General features: G+C 41.2%; 1 protein-coding gene and 1 pseudogene across 4 annotated transcripts in view; both read right to left on the bottom strand.

The window, feature by feature from the left end:
• The window catches only part of LOC306866916 (dual specificity testis-specific protein kinase 2-like), a 38,868-nt gene extending 29,530 nt beyond the window's left edge, over nucleotides 1-9,338 (bottom strand). For 2 of the 3 annotated variants that reach the window (XM_079412355.1, XM_079412354.1), the window contains exons 1-2: nucleotides 9,170-9,331; nucleotides 8,454-8,893 (exon numbers count right to left, since the gene is read on the bottom strand). In XM_079412355.1, the coding sequence (XP_079268481.1) occupies nucleotides 8,454-8,654 (201 nt within the window). In that variant the 5' untranslated portion in view covers nucleotides 8,655-8,893; nucleotides 9,170-9,331. Of the gene's footprint in view, nucleotides 1-8,453; nucleotides 8,894-9,169 lie in introns of all 3 variants that reach the window. The other variant, XM_079412356.1, reaches the window with a different exon arrangement.
• Nucleotides 9,339-12,354: 3,016 nt separating this feature from the next.
• LOC306877487 (zinc-binding protein A33-like) lies at nucleotides 12,355-14,080 on the bottom strand (annotated as a pseudogene). The gene is made up of 2 exons: nucleotides 14,041-14,080; nucleotides 12,355-12,896 (listed from the first exon to the last, which is right to left on the bottom strand). The product of its transcript is annotated as a zinc-binding protein A33-like (transcript).
• Nucleotides 14,081-21,441: the final 7,361 nt, after the last annotated feature.

The following is a 21,441-nucleotide window of genomic DNA, read 5'->3' as shown; positions in this document are numbered from 1 at the left end:
CAGACACTTTAGAGCTCTATTCATGTATTGGCCAGCTGGACAGAGATCTCTGGCCCTTTTCTCCCTCACACACACACACACACACACACACACGATTCATCCCAGACTTCAAAGTCCCTGGCTGCTAGAGACATTATCTGTACTCGGGAGGAAACATAGTGGAGTCTATATTGAAAATGTGGAACTTAATTTAGACAAGTTTAAAGTTAAAATTTTCTAAACAAAGTTACACGAAATGTTTAAAAACTGATTTAAAGATTCTGTACTATTTGTACATCTCACATTACATTTGTACATAATCAAATACAGGCAAATTTGTGGTACTGACCGTGTAAGACTAACATTATGTAACTTCATGAGATGCTTTGGTGCTTATAGCATCCATGTTCATTTCTTTCATTTGTTTGAGTGGCTCATCAGGGCACATCTCACAGGAAATATGAAACAGACCCACAACATACTGCTTGGTATCAAGCTGGAGGTTTGCCCACTCAAGCCGTCTGGTCCATATCTGGACTCAGTAGCAGCCCCAATAACACGTATATGCTTTCAACAAGCAGTTGAACTGAGAACCATAATATTTTGGTTCATAGCAACTACAAAAAATGATTTATGAAGCAGAAATTATAAAGCGTGTTTCATTTCATCACTATAAATTAAAAAAGTATGCTGTTGACTAACTCTAATGTTGTCTGAACATGTTCCCTTGATGACAAGAGATATTTCCATACACACACAATTATATAACCCAGAGCAAGAATTTCCCTAAAGGATTGAAACTATCTGCATCCAAGCTTCAAGAGTATTCTTCATCTTTGATTGTCATATTGCTTTTGTATAGACAATGTAAACAAGCAAAGGCAGAAACCCATCCCTGATTGATGACACCCAAACCTGTGCCGTGCTGTCTGGCTGGCTGGCTGATCTTGCCCTGCAGCGCCAAAGCGTGCAAGCTAAGATATCATGATAACAATGAGCATCATTATCTGCTTTTGTGAGTCTCATGAAGATCAATAGCAGGACACTTTAAAATCCATAAATTATCTGATATAACAGCCCTGCAGCTTGAGTGAGGGAGTGTGTACGATTGCTCACACATCTGAGGGTGTGTGCGCACTCCTTTTATCAAAAGGTAAACAGTGCTGAGGTGCATTGCATTCTCAGGGATGGATACAGAAGACGCCTTATTATTTCAGCATCCTGCGATAAAAATATCTGTGTAGTGAGAATGTTTGTCAACAGAAAAAGAGAATTTATGGCAACTGAGAGAAAGTCTTGTTTTATATGATAGGCAGGCATGCAAGGTATACATCTGTGTGCTTTCATATTTTATGATGTTGATTCACTTAAACAGAAAGCTGTAATCAACACTTAATCAAGTAGCTGAAATTAAGTTCACTAAACAGAACGGATTAAAGGAATAGTTCACCCAAAAATTAAAGGGGTCATCGGATGCCCATCTTCCACAAGTTGATATGATTCTTTAGGGTCTTAATGAACAGTCTCTAACATACTTTGGTTAAAATTTCTCAATGGTAGTGTAATTTTAAAACTTTATTTTACCATGTCAAAATCAGCTCTGTTTAAAGCAAGCCATTCTAGTCCATGTTTCTTTAAATGCTAATGAGCTCTGCTCACCCTGCCCCTCTCTTCCGTGAAGTGACGAGCAGTACTTTAGCCGTGAAACTGGCTAACTAGCACGTTATTAGGAAAGGCGATTTGCAAAGATTCATAAAAAACCCTTATACTCACTTCCTCTGTTGATGAAGATGGATCACGAATGATTCACACAAACAGATGCACTTAGGCAGATTGGGGATCGGTGCATTCCCTTCAAAACGAAAGTAACGTTAATCCTCTGCGTCTTCAGCAGCTCAGATGTCGGGAGTTAATGACGACTGCTATGTTCATTACTACATCCAACAACAAAACACCTCAATCGCTTAATCGGATACATCTCGTCTTCCCCTGCACCGGAGTCGACACAATGGCAGACTGATGACAGCTCACTCAGGGCGGGTCTAAGGTAAGACAGCCTTGTCAATCAACTATCGTGTGAGCGGCCTGTACAGAACTACATCATTCTGACAGGAATCTCAGAACAGCCTGATTTTAGGAAGGGGATTTTAAAACAGGGATTAAAAAAATAAAAAAAAATCACTGGGTGGATATTTATCATTATAGGATGGATGTGTACACACTTCCAACACACATTTGTGTGAGAATTTTGCATCCGATGACCCTTTTAAAATTTGCTGACAATTAACTTGGGCATTCAAGATCATTTGGAGCATTTTTGGAGAAATCTACCATTAAATCACTTATTCATCAATGGATCCTCTGCAGTGAATGGATGCCATCAGAATGAGACTCCAAACAGCTAATAAAAATATCACAATAATCCATAAGTAATTCACGTCTCGAGTCTGTCAATTAAGCCAAGCAAAAAGCTGCAAGTTTGTAATAAACAAATCCATTGATTAAAGAGTGTTAACTTTATACCATCTCTTCTGGCTTGCAAATAGTGCTTGATCCGTGCATATTTCTCTCCTGATTCAGACGAGATGAATGAATATTATGGATAGAGTACTAGAGATGATGTTAGCTGGAAGTAACGGTTAAAGCTAAAAAGGTCTTGATGGATTTATTTCTTACAAACACGCAGTTTAACTGATGGACTTGGTTTATACTTGTGGATTACCGTAATGTTTTTATCAGACTCTCATTCTGATGGGACCCATTCACTACAGAGGATCATTGATAAATAAGTGATCTAATCCTAAATTTCTTCAAATCTGTTCAGATGAAAAAAAACACATTTAAAAAAAAAAAAAAAAAAAAAAAAAAAAAAAAAACTACTGGGGTGAGTACATTTTCAGCAAATTTCATTTTTTGGGGTAAACCATTCCTTTAATATGGTAAAACATCAAATGGAGCTGAGGTTACTGTACACCCGGTAGCTGAAAGCAGCATCCAATCAGCTTAATTTTTTTCAACAAGCAAACAACGGTTGGGGGGGGGGGATGTGTAGAGCTTTGTGAATGACAGCTGTTCAAATTCTGTGGAGCTTTCCATGGAATCCAAAGAGGACAGAAACCACGCAGCCTGCTTATAAATGATCTGTACAGCATTTGTTTTTAACAGGGAGCTGCCCACAAAATTGTCACTGCACAGTGTGCCGGAGCATGTGCACTGCAAACTAACACATGAGGCAAACAGTAGCTGAATGAGCATTGGAGCTTGCTCAGTATGGTGTTGAGTGTATGACAAAACAGAGGTGTAGGAGTCTGGATGAGCGTGTATATGATGAATGGGATTTCGATCATCATATTTCTCATATTGCCATTTAGACAGGTGGTCCAAGACAGCACTTACCGGAACATCATTAGCACCCACTCTCACACTACAGCACACTGGCAGAGAGAGACGGTTAAAAGTGCCCCACTGAGCACTTAACAGGCCTTAAAACATTATCAGACACACAAAACATTTTCTTCTTTACAGCTTACATCTTTTATATAAAAAAAGATTCTTACCATGAGCCTGCACTTCATCATGTACGTTTGTATAACTTTCAAATAACGTTCCTATACTGGCATTTACACCCAGTTTAGCGCTGTTATTTTTTTTTAATAGGGATGCACTGATATTAAAATTCTGCACAATATTTATAAGCCAGTATTTTTTGTTATGACAAATTGCAGATATTAAAAAATTCTATATTATGTTGTCTAAAATTTCAAATGCCACACCAAAGAACAACACTTTGAAACACTATAGATGAATCACATTACAATGTATGAAAAATTTAGCCTATATTCATTTTGAGATCTGCTAAAAATGTAAAATGACAATTAACAGTGTTAAAAGTCATTTTAAAAGATTAACTTTTAACCTTTACCTCAGTTAATCTAATGGGAAATGAGCAGTGGAACATATGATATATTCCTTAAATATTATATGGTCTATCCAATACATAATCTCTAAAATTGGCTAATAACTGATATGGTACAGATATACTGTGCAAACTAATGTGAATATATTGTAAACTTTTTTTATTCAAAGTAAAACATTTCTTGCAATGACAAATCAAAGTTACAATGGCAATACAAGAGCTAAGCCTCTAAACCTAGAACCTTCCAGAAGAAATCTTTACCTGCCGTGTCACAACATCACAAACACACACCTGCAAAATGCATCAAAATGTATTCACAAGCAGACTTCAAATTGTTCAGACTGCATTCATATTTAAAACATACGCAAACTCAAACAAACATGCGCAGGAGCTCTGTGGCAGCAATGGAGCTTGACATTCATGCATGCCCTGACTAGTAAAAGACACTGAACAACAAGAATAGAGAGAGACAGAGACAGCAAAAGGGAAGCACTAAAGGAGACTGTGTGTTGTAAATCCAGGCTTTCGAAATAATGTCAAAACTAGCTTGCAAATTGTTTACAACCTCAAACTTTCCAACCAATCACAACCAGTCTTTAACGATCAGTTCTCAAATGCCCTCCCACTCAAAGTACATCAACAGGAGGACCACAATGTACAGCGAGTACTTTTAACCACACTCCTCATATCTATATTTAATGGAAGTGAGCCCATTTTTAAAACGTGTGACACTAAGGAGGGAAATGGGTCCAACCGATGAGCGTCTTTTCTAATTGCGGAACCCAAGACGCGTTACCGAGACATCACCCCTTTGTCAAACGCAGATCAGCGTGCAGTCACCAGACTCATTACTTTATTTCAGGAACAAACTCGGACTCAAGGAGCACACTTGATACAGTGACCTTAACACAAAGCTCCAATGTACAGCTAATAAAAATAGAACCTACATCTCCATTAAGAACTCTGCATTGTCATTCATCAGATAAGAAATTGATATCATCTCCAGAGGCCCCAAAAGCGTCTGGCTGCTTAACACCACCAAGTGTAATGTGAAAACAAATGACACTAAAGGTTTCCTTTACTTTTCTTATTGCATATCCTGTAGTTTAGTGCTAGCAACAAGTTCACAGGTTTGATCCTCAGGGAATGCATGTACTGATTCAATCAGTGTTGGGGATAATGCATTATAAGTAATGCCAGTTATGTAATCAGATTACTTTTTTCAAGTAACATTACTTTTTAAGTTGCTTTTGCAAATAAATAGTTACTATTTTTTGCCCATTTATTCACTGACATCTCCTGTCCCCATGTTGAGAGAAAGTGGGAGCTAGGTGCAAAAACAGAGGCATTTCCTCCAGGCTGAGGCTTCTTAAATTCACTTTTGGTGTGAAAGGGCCTTTACAGTTGCCAAAAAATATAACTTTTGGTATTTTATTATTAAAAATAGATAAGCAAGCCCAGCTAAGGAGACAAAAAGTAACTAAATAAAATGCAATGCATTACTTTTAATAAAAAGTAACTAAACACAATTAGTTACTTTTCATGGAGCAACGCAATATTGTAATGCATTATTTTAAAAGTAACTTTCCCCAACACTGGATAAAATGTTTACATTGAATAAACCATAAGTTGCTTTGGATAGTGTCTATAAACTGCATAAATGTACATGTAAATGTTTTATTATTTGCAAACTTGAAATATTTTGCAATGTATATCTTTCTTTGACACAAATGGCACTTGGTTTGATATTTTGTTGTCTAATGTAATGATTTTCAAGTGTTTTTAAAAGCAGATTAAGTGTCCAAATACTTTTTGGGGCCACTGTACACTACAAACCATGCTTCATGATTCTATTTCTGAGTTAAAAGACTTAATTCTGGCTGTTCAACTCCGTTAGATTCTTGTAGAAGAATCTCACATAAATAGCAAGTTTCTTTTGGCATGGCTTAAAGGATTAGTTCACTTTTGAAAACAAAAACTTTTGCTGATAATTTACTCACCCCCATGTCGTCCAAGATGTCCATGTCTTTCTTTCTTCAGTCGAAAAGAAATTAAGGTTTTTGATGAAAACATTTCTCCATATAATGGACTTCATTGGGACCCAAACAGTTCAAGGTCCAAATGACAGTTTCAGTGCAGCTTCAAAGGGCTTTAAACGATACCAGACGATGAATAAGGGTGTTATCTAGCGAAACGATCGGTCATTTCAAAAATAAATAAAAAAGTTTAAGTTTTATAAGCACAAATGCTCGCCTTGCTCTGTTCTGTGATGCGCGTTCATGACGTCACGTAATACGCAATTACGTGGAAAAGGTCACGGTTGAGGTAGGCGGAAGTACCGAGTCAGTAGGCTTTTTAATATTAAAACACCCAGGATACGCACACGAAATGAGCATTTTAAACGATAAACTGACACAAAGACATTTGAATATGTGTATATGGTCCTCCTTTCGCACATTTGTAAACACTGACTCGGTACGTCCGCCTAAGTCAACCGTGACCTTTTCCACGTCATTGCGTATTACGTGACGTCATGAACGCGCATCACAGAACAGAGCAAGGCGGGCATTTGTGCTTATAAAACTTAAACTTTTATTTATTTTTGAAATGACCGATCGTTTCGCTAGATAAGACCCTTATACATCGTCTGGTATCGTTTAAAGCCCTTTGAAGTTGCACTGAAACTGTCATTTGGACCTTGAACCGTTTGGGTCCCAATGAAGTCCATTTTATGGAGAAATGTTTTCATCAAAAACCTTAATTTCGTTTCGACTGAAGAAAGAAAGACATGGACATCTTGGATGACATGGGGGTGAGTAAATTATCAGCAAAAGTTTTTTTAAAAGTGAACTAATCCTTTAAAAGGAGAAATCCTGCTGATCCCACAATGAGGTGAGCATCAACCCAAGAGAAACACAAAATTCCCTTGTCTTTCATCACTTGTTCTGATTTTATAAAGATAAGCAGAAAAAGGGAGAGAACTGAAGTAGTTAGCAGAACGTAATGGCTGAGTAATGTTTTTTTCCACTGCAGATCTGATGAAATGTCAACCAAGCCATTATCTGAACAGATGGAGGAAAGAGGTTTTTCTGACTAACCAATTAGAAGAAAAAACGAACAGAATTTTTTTTCAGTCAAGTGCAAGTCTTTACTGTTGACACAGTCTGCAAAGTCTTTAAAAAAATAAAAACAGCACCTGAAGGATCTGTCATGACAGGAATAGAGATTGCTCAATAGTATTGTTGTAGGCCATTAATGTAAAGAACCTATTAAAAACTAACTAAAATTATCATCACAACTGTGGACTATTAAATGGACTGCACAATTATAAATGTCATATTTACATCTTTCATAACCCTTGCACTATAAACAGAAACAAATAGCAGCAACCACACATTTGCATATATATATTGACCTGATCAGCAGTGACATTTTTGGGGGAAATAACCGGCAGGAAGTTATCACCGTATTTGGTGCCTGGTCAGTAAATTGGGTGACCGGGTGAACTATGAGGGATCACTAATTAGGCCTCTTCTTTCTCTGTCAGTCTCTGTCTCATATGCACGCACACAAACATGGGAGTAGAGTTTCCAGCACACCTGGGCACCTTGTCAACGGGTATCCACTTTCACACCAACACAGACCTACTGTCCTTACACAGGTCACGACCCCTTTTCTCTAACAGGAAGGGAAGAGCCAGAATGACTGCTGCTGCTATCATTAGAATTTTTGAAAAGATGTTCATAAATTGATGGTCTGTCCAATCAATTATTTTGAGTGTAAAACAGATCATAAATCTGCAGAGCTACAAAACCTGAAGGCATATATGACACAATCAAGTCAGCTTAAAGTGAAAAGATGGATAGTTGTCCAAAATCAGTAATTGAATCATATCATATACAATGTCGATAACAGGATTATTTTTGTTATGTAGTACTTTTTGAGCTCTGTAATGTTTATTAAATAATGTATTTATATACAGGTGTATATCAGAAATATGCTCTGCTCAGAGCAAACCCATTTACAAATGCCAAGAAAATGACCAGAACGGGATGTAACAGAATGGCAATAACGACAGGAACTTAGTCATTCCTCACTGAGGGATTAGGTTAGCCTGAGGGTGTCAATAAAATTACTTTAGATATTTTAATCAGCTTTTGATAATATAATTCAGATTTTGGTAACTGTTTTAGGATATTAAAATAAAGTGAGACAAGCCCACTAAAACAAACGCATTTGGATTTGATTCAAAAATTGCTTTTGATATTAGAAAATATTTATATTACTATCATACAAGACTTCGAGAAGTGAAAAGGCAAAAATGACAGCTGCTTAAACTAAAATAGTGGAAGTGTTTAAATCTTTAATCTTTCAAAACTATGTGAACACAAACTAATGACTTCCATCCTATAAATCTGTGTTTTATTCAATATATTTGGATATCTATGAAAAATATGACACAGAAATGACCCAACAAACTCTCTCTACAGAATTACGCGTTTGTTTACATGCAGTGTAAAAACACAAACAAACGGCATGACAGAAAGGACATATTTACCTTAAACACCTCTGAGAAGAAACCTGAGCCGATCTTCTCGCAGATAAAGTCATCTATTCGCGCCAGGCTGGACACGGCGCTGCGCAGCGCCCGGTAAGAGGATGGCCTGGGCCGGTGCGCTCCGTGAATCCCGTGCAAAAGAGAGTCCGAAGCCTCCGGATCAAAGTCATCCTGGTCCATAACGATGGTCCCGGATGACATTATCTCGCGCGCGCTCTAAATTCCACCACGAGCGTTTACATGTTTCTGACACTCATGCAACACTGCAGTTTCAAGGTCTCTGTAATTGTTTGACAAGAAAAAAAGAGCGAGTCCGCCTTCCTAAACTTAAGAAGGGTTATTCAAGCAATCCCCGATCGTCGCGTGACTGATCTTGAGGTCTCGTGCACCGCTTCCTCCATTCTGATGTCTGGCCTCATTTTCTGTAGCGCATCACATTCCTGTTTCAAATAAGAAATGAGAATCGATCTTAACAACAGTTACATTTAAATCATCACTATCTGCTTTTGTGGTGAGCATGTTTTAGTGACGTTGGACTCGTGTAAATGATGCACGGCGGCGTCTTCCGCTACAGACGGACTGCGGATGATCAATTATACATAGAGAAGTGGTGCGATACGCACGGTCGCGACCTCTCTAAAACACTGTATCGTTATTTATTATTTAAATCAACCTTGTTTCAATCAATATCATAATTTTGCCGCCGTGCCGCTTACCTGCGCTTGTTCACAAACTTATCGAGTCACAACCTTCCAGTTTTCAGTCCGTTGTAAATATCCTAAACTGATGGAAGCGTTTGCTCAGTTACCCTCGTGTTTCATTTTGAGAGCGACTATACGGGGAGCCCCTACTGGCATCTGCGTATGTAAGTCGCAGGAAATGTGTGCAGACTGAGTTTGAGTTCTTATTGGCAGCGAATCACCTGGGCGGGTCCGGCCGCGTCTCACCTGCGCAGTTTGACAGATGACCAGACGGGGCGACACGCCCCCTCGCCCTGTTAGTTGAAAATAGTCTATTTACCTGCTGGCTCTCTATAAAAACTGTTTTTTATTAAGGCTTATTCGCTCGTTTTTAGTTGTGCAAATTATATTAGTTGTGCGAATATTATTTTTATCCATTTGACAGAAAAAATACAGACTTTTGTGATATAGGCCTATTTATGATATGCAAATCTATAATAAAGTAGGCTAATACATAATGACAGTAGGGTCATGTTCCTCTAACTGTTTATTAAGGGCTTTTCCAATATTTTATATTCTGCCAAAAATAAGGTCACTGTACTATTTAGGGTAGGGGGGAAATGCCCACCTTATGGTTTTCTCAAAATAATCACAACATAAAATCAAGTTTTTTTTTTGTGTGACTATGGACTACATTGACAAGAGTGATGTAGAAGTTTTCACCATGAAACTTACACTGGAATGAATTTTACTGTAGCCTTTCAGCAGTAAGAAATAAAATGCTTTAAATCTTATTTTGTAGACCATCACAGTTATATGATATGAGAACAATAGGGCCTGTAGATACTGAGTATGTGTTATCTAAGAAAAATATAATTAAATTTTTATTTTAATTAAATTTCCTCAGTCATAGTCTGTGGGGTAAAACGCCCACAGGGGGCAATGGGCAATTACTTTGTATTTCCATCAAATTTATTCTAACTAGTTGGTTGACTAAAAATATTTGGACTTCGTATTTAAACATGACCTGAAGATAGCATCAGGTAGCTAGCTAACCAGTTAGCATCAGCTAACAATTTTTTTCAAATAGGCTATTATAATTTTGTAATTCATAATTATTGATTATAGTCTTTTAAATTTTAAGATAAAATTGCCTGTAATTTGATTTAGCTGTAAATGTATAAAGCAAATTGCTTTGTAGTCTAATAGTGGGGGGCATTTTACCCCACCTGTAGGGCAAAACGCCCCCCAATTGGTACAAATTGAATTTTTATGAAAAATCTAAGAACATGAAAACACTGGATATTTTTCATACTTGGTTTATAATTGATGTCATTGTCACTAAAAGTGTGATAACTTTTCTGAACACGTTTAACTTTTGTTTCACAGAAAAAACATTTACACAGTCCTTAAAGGAGACGTTTTTCTCCACAAATTATTTCATAGGCTATATAACCTATTATTTTGACCATGTCTTATTGTTAGATGCCAGTTGAGAAATACAGTTGGAATAGCGTACCTTTTTCTCAATATTTGATGGAACCCACATAGGTTACCGGAGATTATAGGCTAACGTTCCAGTTAAAGGGAAGGGAAAGGGAAGTGGTGTGTGGCCAAGTATGGTGACCCATACTCAGAATGTGTGCTCTGCATTTAACCCATTCAAGTGTACACACAGTAGTGAACATACACCCGGAGCAGTGGGCAGCCGGGGAGCAGTTGGGGGTTCAGTGCCTTGCTCAAGGGTCTCACCTCAGTCGTGGTATTGAGCGTGGAGAGAGTGTTCCCTGCCAGACCTGAGACTCGAACGACCTTCAGGTTACAAGGCCAACTCTCTATCCATTAGGCCACGACAGCCCTCTAATTCTGTAGCCATTTCAGTAATGTTTATTATTTTTAGCAGGCTTTTTTATTAATGGCCTACAGTGCTGTGAGAAACTTTATACGAAGACAACACCTATCAAATCTATGATGTATGAATTATTGAGCAAGACCGTCACTGTTAAGTTATTTATGAGCTTTAAAAGTGCTTTTGTTTTGATAGTATTGGACACCCTTTAATTGTTTTAAGTTTGTCAAATGTGTCACGCCCATTTGTGGATAAATAATAGTTTAATATATTTTATGAAATATATATTAAAAACTTTAATTTAAAAACATGATGTTTTCAGTCACCCTTTAGCTACGTCATGACTTTTTGACTCAAAAAAGTTGTGCGCTGAATTTGATGGTGCAAGAATATAATATCTCACGGTAAATAAAGCACGCATCTGGCCCCTTGAATAAATGAGGCAATGCTTGAGTGCACACAGCTCATTAAATTGCTCCTGTTGCCCCTAATGGGTGTAGAGTTGCATGCAGCAGAACATGAAGGAGTGTGTATCGTGTGTGTGTGTGTGTGTGTGTGTGTGTGTGTGTGTGTGTGTGTGTGTGCTGTATGGATGAAGAAGCCGCTCATATTACTCTATGCTGCCATCTAGTAGCACAAGATTAAGAGCAAAATGACCTCAAATTAAAATGTGAGGCTGATAGATCTGAGGGATATATACAAGAGGGATACACACATTCTTGAGCATGCATATTTAGTTAAAAATTATGAAAGCATGTGTTATATGCGATGCTGTACGTATTTGAAAAGCAACCGAAAATTATTGTCAAATAAGTATGAAAATTATCACCAGAATAAAGAGTGATTGAGCACATAGAGATACTGCTGCTCTCTGTTTCATACAATACAGTGCTTGAGTCTTGTCCACACATTTCATTGTGAAAATGTATCTAGGGAAAACTAAGGTAAATAAATCACCTATGTTTTACAGTCATATGTTACAGATTTTGAATGCAAACTTGTTTAAATAAATAAAAGTATTTCATGGATAAAATACCAATTTTTAAAACATTTTTATAGTCCCATGTGAAAAAAGAAGAATTGTCCATCACAGGAATGACTGTTTACAGGTCAGTATCACATCATTTCACTTTGACAGACAGAGAAGAGCAAAGAAAATGCTTGAGCAAATATTTAATGAAACATGCATAAAATAATTTTCTACAAAAATGCTGAACATTTACATTTACTGTATTATGTAGATTTGTTCAGTCTGTTATTAAGTATTAAGTATTAAGTAAGTACACACTTTCATTATTTGAACAAAAGCGCATATTTCAGATTCATGATTATAAAAATCAATTTCATCAGGTACTTCATATTTAGGTATATTTCATTCATTGTAATTAACAGGTGAGATGATCAGTGGTGCTGAATTTTTACCTGCATCATTAGTCCAAGGGCTTAAATATGGATAGAGTTTGTCAGTGAAAGACTGGCCAGTGAAAGAGTAGATATGAGACCTGGATTCCACATCATAAAAGGAGACCAAGCCTTCCTCATAATCCACAAACACACCCACCTTCTGAGGCTTCACGTTCAAGGAGAGAGAGATAGGGATAGACTCACAAGCTTTATACTCTTTTGCATTTGTCTGCCACAAAGTCCACTTTCAGGACACAGGTTGAGTGCTCGCTTTCTGTTAATGGATTCTTTTGCCACACCTAAACTCCACTGAGTCTTTCCCTTAACCTGCACCTCAAAATAAAACCTCGCAGATAAAAAAACCCTTGTTTCCCAGGACAATCATATATTTATCAAACCTCTTGTCACTGTCTGGGCAGTATTGCTTTGTGTTTCCATGTTGCACTTTTTTTCCATCTTCAGACAGGATCAGTTGAGGGTGAGCTGTGTCAGGATCCAGAGTTACATCCACTGATAGAGAGAACATTTAAATCACAGCATTTGAGCAGAAATATTTTTATGTGTTTTATTTTGAATAACTGAATGCTAATAATGGAAAATTGCTGCAAGTGCCTTATCAGATCATTTAGTTCAGGAATAGTTCATCCAAAATGAAAATGTGCTCAAAATGTACTCACCATGAGGCAATTCAAGATGTAGATTAGATTAGATTAAACTTTATTGTCATTGCACATGTGGGTACAAGGCAACGAAATAAAATAGAGAAGAAGAATACAGCAAAACATGAGGAAGGAGAGGAGAAAAAATAATCCCCATACAATGCTCCTTCGGGAGTACAGTGTGAGAACAGGAAAAACATATGTGCGTATGTGTGTGTGTATGTGAGTTCGTGTATTTGTAGGCCTGGAGATCCGCCACGCTGGTATTCAAAACAAGTTGTCTCAGTCCGCAGATTGTGATAGCGACGCAGCAATTGCATGGAAATGGCCTTGATCAGCAGGTGTCTGTGGAAGGGGTCAGGAAGCAAGAGCGTCTCACTGCAGTGCTCTTCCGGGGGGTTGTTTTCAGCACGATCTTGTCCGAGGCAGTTCTGGTTGTTTAGGGAAGCCGAAAGAAGATAAGATTGCAATTGTTTGGTCTTGGTGCGAGCAGCTGCATACCAATTTCACAGCTACTCTCTTTGTCCATTCTGGTCTCCAAATCCATCAATTTTTCTCAGCAAAGCCGTGAGCTTCTCCGTGATAGAATCCATATTGCGGTTGATGTAGATGATCATCAGAACAGATTTGGAAAAATTTTGCATGACATCACTTCTGAATGGGTGCAGTCAAAATGAGATTCAAAACGGCTAATAGAAACATCACAATATTTGAAACAAATTGATGGACTGGAGTCACATGGATTACTTGTGGATTATTGTGATATTTTGTATCATCTGTATGAACTCTTACTCTGACGGCACCCATTCACTGCAGAGGATCCATTGGTGAGCAAGTGATGTAGCCTACTGCTAAATTTCTCCAAATCTGTTCCGATGAAAAAACACACTCATCTACATCTTAGATGGCCTGTGGGTGGGTAAATTTTCATCTTTAGATGAACTATTCCTTTAAGGTACTGTAAGTGTATTTGAGTGAATAGGATCAAACTGTACCTGCATACTGCTGTATTCTCTTCAACACTGTGACATACATGATAACAAAAGATAATCAGATCTTTATTTACATTCAGACACATTTATTAATTGAATTAGCTTTTAAACATGTTCCGCTTGCATTTGGGATTGAGCAGCCTGACAGAAAGAAGAAATAATACTCTGAAGCTTGATGCATGTGATTAGATGAATGCATACCTTAACTCTACACTCTTAAAAATAAAGGTGCTTCACGATGCCATAGAATAACTTTTGTCTAATTGGTTCCATAAAGAACCTTTAACATCTGAAGAACCTTTCTGTTTCACACAAGGTTCTTTGTGGCAAAAGAAGGTTCTTCAGATTATAAAAAGGTAAGAAAGAGATGGTTCTTTAAAAAACCTTTGACTGAATGGTTCTTTGTGAAACCAAAAATGGTGCTGAAGAGTTTGAACAAAGCTTGAGAATGTTTGTTTTTAAATGTCTTGCTTTTATTGTTGTGATTATAAATATTATTTTTTAATTCCTTGTTTTTATTGTTGTGATTATTATTTTTTAATGACTATTTTACTCCCTTTTATGTAAAGCACTTTGAATTACCACTGTGTATGAAATGTGCTATATAAATAAACTTGCCTTGCCTAGATGAGTGTATATGCTCATTTAATAATAAAAAAATGAATGGAACAACATTACAATTGCAACAAAAACTGCCTTTTTGAAAATTGATTTCCTAAAGTGGATGATTTATGTGTGCTATGAAGTTTGATCATTCTGTAAACTGCTGATGAACTAAGCCATTAATTGTGGAATAAGAATCTGTAAAACTACCTGTTTGACTGAGTTTCTCATCTAGAGTCTCCTGCAGCTGAGTCAGAGCTCTTCTCAGAGTCTCCACACTCACACAAATATTGATACGGATCCCAGCCCAGATCTATCACGAGTCCGGGCTCGGCAGTTCTTCCCTGTCGCCACCAGAGGTCACCATCTCCCTTCCTCCCGGACTCATCTACCCACAGCTGTTCCCAATTGCCATGGACTATTTAGTCTCCCCTCTCCCACCACTCTGCCTGGTTGCGTTACATGATATTTGTGAATGTGTTTTTTGTTTCTAGTGTCTGCTCTGGGCTGGGATACACGCACCTCATTGCCGTTTTTGTATCCCAGTCCTTTTCTGTTTTGTTTTGTGCCGTGTTGGCCTTTTGTGTTGAATTAAAGGAGCCTTACCTGCACTTGGACCCAGACTCATCTGTCACGGCACGCTGTGCAAAGCACCGTGGAAAGATGAGTCTGGGTCCAAGTGCAGGTAAGGCTCCTTTAATTCAACACAAAAGGCCAACACGGCACAATCTGCCGGTCCCCGCTGGCGCCCTGCCCTGCTGGCGACGGACATTGCCAGAGACGGTGAGTCCCCCTCCCAATCTCCTAACCTTTTTTTTGATGTGTTCCAACAGGTTAAGGGAGGGGGACCTTTTGCAAAGGAACAACTCGGGGACGACCGGCTAAAGCATTGCTGTACACAGGTGAGGGTAGTAGAAGGAAAGGAGTCCCGGCCGCCACCTCACCCAACCCCTCACTTTGGCCAGAATGGCTTGCTGTACTGTGTCGCGCAGCGGAGAGGGGAGGGGGTAAAACGTTTGGTGGTGCCTCGTACAAAGACGGAAATAGTCATGGAGTTGGCTCACTCCCATCCAATGGCTGGCCACCTGGGCACCCAAAACACCATCAATCGGATCAGAGACCGCTTTCACTGGCCCGGCCTAGACGCAGACGTCAAGCGGTTCTGCCAAGCGTGCCCAGTGTGCCAGTGAACCACGAGCCCCTCCCCCCACGCCGCTTATACCACTGCCCATAATTGAGGTGCCCTTCGAACGGATAGGAATGGATCTGGTGGGACCGCTGCCTAAGTCTGCCCGGGGCCACGAACACATCCTGGTCATCGTGGATTATGCGACCCGCTACCTCGAAGCATCCCACTCCGCAAGGCCACCTCTAAGGCGATCGCACAGGAGCTCTTCCTACTGTGTAGCCGGGTCGGCATACCCAAGGAGATATTGACCGACCAGGGCAGCCCCTTCATGTCCCGGACGATGGCCGACCTGTGTCGCCTACTCAAGATAAAACAGCTGCGCACCACAGTCTACCATCCGCAGACCGATGGGCTGGTCGAACGGTTTAACCAGACGTTAAAGCAAATGCTCCGTCGCGTGGCTGCTGACGGCCGACGCGACTGGGACCAAATGCTGCCTTACGTCCTGTTTGGCATTCGGGAAGTTCCCCGGGCCTCCACCGATTTCACCCCATTCGAGCTCCTCTTCAGTCGGCAGCCCCGCGGCCTCCTCGACATCGCCAAAGAGGCCTGGGAACAGCAGCCATCCGCCCTTCGGTCCACGATCGAGCACGTCCGGGACATGAGGCAGAGGGTTGATCGGGTCATGCCGCTCGTGAGGGAACACCTAGCCAAAGCCCAAGAAGCCCAACAGCACCTCTACAACCGGGCGACCCAACCACGGGAGTTCCAGCCCGGAGACCGCGTCCTGGTCCTGGTCCCAACAGCGGCCTACAAATTCCTGGCGCAGTGGCAGGGACCGTACATGGTCACGGAGTGGGTGGGATCAGTCACTTACCACGTCCGGCAACCCGGGAAGAGGAAAGAGGAACAGCTCTATCACGTCAACCTCCTGAAACGCTGGGTAGGGAGTAGGGCCCAGCTATCCGCTCTAGCCACCACTGACCCCGTGGTTGTAGACATCAGCACCCAACTGTCGGCTGCCCAGAAGACGGAGCTTCAACATCTGGTCGGTCAATTCTCGGATGTGTTCTCCCCTCGCCCTGGGCGGACCAACGTATTACAGCTTAATGTCCGCACCTCAGCTGGAGTCATCATCAGGCAGCGTCCCTACCGGATCCCCGAGGCTCGGCGACACGCCATCGAGGAGGAGGTACAGGAGGAGGTTCATTCATGCATGACGGCAATTTAAACCTAATTCACTTCAATAAAGACAACTATACATGCTATTCTTGTCATGAGCATCAAGGTGTGGGGGCGCTGCGGTGCAAATTCATTCCACTCATGTTTAGTACATTAACTCAAAGATTCGTAGGAAAAATATAAGTAGATCTGTGCGCGCAGTCCTTGAAATCCATTCTGCAGTTAGCATCATATAGACACCATGGCAAAATAACACAAGGCAGTTTAATGGCACGACCGAAACAGCTGCTGCAAGCCCTGTTAGCACACCTACCGCGGGGATGACAACGCAAGAAGTAAGTCATTGTAAGTCCACGCGCAAGCGCACGAACCCATAAACCCCCCCCCCCCCCCCCCCCCCCGTAAAAAAAAAGAAAAAAAAAAGGTGGGCTCCCCCAAAGTCCACGGTATAGTTCGAACACTGGATATAATCACTACATTAACATATTTGACAACTGGAAAAATTCAACTATACAGCAGTGATGATTTGGGTCTGTTACAGCACTTATTATGTCGCTGTTCATTTCCTATAAAATACGTTCACAGCATGGTAAATAAAAAATAAAGAATATATATACATATATAATGTGTGTGTGTGTGAGAGAAAGAGAGAGAGAGCGAGTACGGTAAAACAGGAAAAATTACGCCTGTAATTTCAAAGTGAAGGCTTATAATATACCCTACTCTTAAAAGCACTCTTTTATTTCCTTCTTGACAACCAACCAATCACAGTCTTCAAAAGACTGTGTCATTCCTAGCAACGGAGTCAGCTCCTCACTAAGATAAAAGTTTTTGTCTTTTCCTCACTCAGAGTTGCTCTCAGATTGGTCCTGAATCACTTTTAAGCAAAGACTCCTAGTTAGAATTTTTTAAGCTAAATTAGGAGCTCTCTGAGAGGATTCTTAGAATCTTTAGGAATACAGGCCCTGATTGTTACACAAGTAGGACAAGACAGGGAGATGGTTAATAAAATATTTATTAATCAACAGATGAGCAGATGACGGAGATAGCAGGTGAGTGAACGACTTGGCAATTCTTGAATGAGACGACGGAGCTTGAACTTGAAACTTTGATTCCACAGGAGCAGCAGAGAACACAGAAGATCGGAGGAGACACACACCGCAGACAAGGAGCAGACACACGGAGATCGCTGGAGCAGACACACGGGGATCACAGGAGCAGACTCACTGGAGTTCCTAGGAGTAGGGAGAGCAGGTAAGTTCAATAGCAGATAAGTACACGGGAAGATGCAGTGACTAAGGCTGTAGCAGCTTTAGCAGTCCTCTTTGCATTAACGAGACCGGACGTCGAGTGTTTGGCGGTGTGTGTCCTTATAGGAGGAGATAACGAGGGACATGAGGAGCAGGTGAGCGTGATCAGTGGCAGGTAGAAACAGGTGCGTGAGTGACGTGACTGGTGAAAAGCAAGCAGATCCGTGACATTACCACATTACCTCCCCCTCCCGGAAGGTGCGTCCCGCACCGTAAAAATTACATCGGGTAGGGGGGGTGGGCGGTGTAGGGCAGGGACACAAGGTCGGTGTAGGGCAGGGACACAAGGGAAGCCTCCAGGGCGGATCCAGGGACTCGGGGAGCCATGGCGGGACAGGAAGCTTGGATGGCCATGGCAGATCAGGGAGCTTGGAAGGCCATGGCGTATCAGAGAGCTTGGATGGCCATGGCGTATCAGAGAGCTTGGATGGCCATGGCGGATCAGAGAGCTTGGATGGCCATGGCGGATCAGGGAGCTTGGATGGCCATGGCGGATCAGGGAGCTTGGATGGCCATGGTGGATCAGAGAGCTTGGATGGCCATGGCGGATCAGGGAGCTTGGATGGCCATGGCGGATCAGAGAGCTTGGATGGCCATGGCGGATCAGAGAGCTCTGTGGCCTTGGCCTCTGGCCTGGCCACCCGGACCGTGGCTATATAGCCCCCCCAAAAAAAATTCTTGGGGAAGTTCCCTGTGGGACGCTCTGGAGGAGCGGGCTCCGTGGGGCGCTCGGGAGGAGCGGGTCTTGTGGGAGGCTCAGGAGGAGCGGGCTCTGTGGGAAGCTCTGGAGGAGCGGACTCTTGGGGGCGCTCTTGCAGCGCGGACACTTGAGGGCGCTCTTGCAGCGCGGACACTTGAGGGTGCTCTTGCAGCGCGGACACTTGAGGGCGCTCTTGCAGCGCGGACACTTGAGGGCGCTTGGGAGGCGCAGACACTTGAGGGCGCTCGGGAGGCGTGGAGCTGGATGGAGCCAGCGGAGACGGAGGAGAGCTGAGCGGAACCAGCGGAGACGCAGAAGAGTAGGACGGGACCAGCAGGGGCTCTGGAGAGCTGGATTCTCGGAATTCGGGATCGGCACTCCTGGCCGTGGTCTGGGAACTGGATTCGGGATCGGCACTCCTGGCCGTGGCTTGAGAACTGGATTCTCGGGGTTCGGGATCGGCACTCCTGGCCGTGGCTTGAGAACTGGATTCTCGAGGTTCGGGATCGGCACTCCTGGCCGTGGCTTGAGAACTGGATTCGGGAAGCGTGAATTCTCTGCAGCGCTCAGGCAGTGTGGATTCTCGGGGGCGCTCTTGCAGCGCGGATTCAAGGGAGTCTCGGAGTCTCTGGGTTTCTCTGGCGGCGTGGACTCTCGGCTGGCCGCGAACGGCGGAAAGCTTGGGTTTACCGCTAATGGCGGCGGACACGGGAGAGCCGCGGATGGTGGTAACGGGCCTGGAGAAGCCACAGTCCTAGTTTCCGGGCTGAGGAGTGGCTTTGACCTCGGAGCCGAGCACAGGGGACGGGAGGCAGACTTCAGCGCCGATCGAACTGATCAGCTGGAAGAAATGTTTGTTTATTAGGTGGCTGAACTCATATCAGAAGAAAGAGTACTTCTTTAGATAAATAATACACTAGATCAGTGCTTCTCAAACTGGGGTAGCCTACGCATAGCCTACCCCTGGGGCCCCAGGCTGGGGGTATGAGATGACGGAGGGGGGTACGTGAAAAAAATGCTGAGCTTTGGCATTCATTTAATTCTACCCCAACTTAAAGTAACATTAAAACCACGCGTGTATTTCTAATATAAAACAGGAAAATCGGAGTGCTGTAAATGGTTAAATTACATAAAATTACCTCATCTTTTGCGGTAAAACTGACTGCATCCACACAAGCATGTGTGCTTATATATATATATATGCTGCTTTAGAAAATCGCGCTGCTGTTCATTTTAACTTCAAAGTAGATTTATAGCACTTATAGCATGAAGAACAAATATCGACAAGGATAGAGGTCGATTTAAGAAACTCTTCGAGACAGAACCATAACCTGCGAGTTATTGTTTTTCATCTTTAAAATACGACCGAGAATGCAATTTTACTTGAATATTCAAACGATTGCAACGTGACATTTATTTTATATAACAGTTCAACAAAAAAAGTCACATTAAGTTAACATTTTACATTTGAAATGCAGCCTATAGCCTACATTTTAAACACAATATTGTCAATTGTTGTTTGTTACATTTTACAACGAAATAATATTTACAACAAAATCCGCGACAGAACTGGTGTGCGCCTCCAAGCAATATTCAGAGTTTCTTTAGTGAAGGAATCTGCAGCTTTGAACGATTCAGAGAGTCAGTGATTAATAACCTATTCATAACTACAGCCACGCTTTGCTCTTTAAGACTTGACTTGCGACTTGTCGCCACCTACTGACGATTTTAGTTTTAAAAGTTTTTTCATCATTTATTGCTTTAGTTATTAAATTAGTATTAATACACTTAATGACATGTTAAGAATATGACATAAACATGATATACAATTAATAATAAGGCTAGAAAATCTTTGCCTCCCTAAAGGTAAAAAAAAAGCACCTCTAAATCAATTTAAGGGGCAAATATTGTCCCTTAATGGAAAAGATGTGACTGCTGTCTAAGTGGGGGTACTCAGAAGAATGTTAAATGCTCCAGGGGGTATGCCACAGTAAAAAGGTTAGAGAACCACTGCTCTAGATCTTCAGTCAGCTGACTCCTGGGGGAAGCATGAATGAAACGATATGATTGCACTTGTTTCCTAGATATTTTTGCATGTGAGAGGGAAAAACAAGAACGTAATCAGTCATGATTTTAACAATACAACTTGAATGCATATTTTAAATATTGTTTTTCCCCATGTGAATAAAAACATGTCTTTTTTTATATGTGTTACGGTTACGTGGTTGTAGAAACAAGCGCCCAACTCAGGAGTAACTGAAAGGAGTCAACACACGAATTATGCAATAAATTAACAAATCCAAGACAAAGACTAGGGGAGAATTGAGGACTATTAAAGGCAGGGAACAAAGGATGCCTTTAATAGTCCCCCTTTTGAAGATGTGTCAAAGTTCAGCGTCTATAGAGATAAATTGCTGTGGGAGTGGCATGTGTACACTGCGCTTTACATTTCTTACCGTGTGATTTTTGCTTTCACCACA

This window comes from Barbus barbus (assembly GCF_936440315.1).
Source record: "Barbus barbus genome assembly, chromosome: 1".
NCBI classification, from domain to species: Eukaryota; Metazoa; Chordata; class Actinopteri; order Cypriniformes; family Cyprinidae; genus Barbus; species Barbus barbus.
Note: the sequence above shows the minus strand (reverse complement) of the source record. Positions and strands in the feature narration are given on the sequence as shown.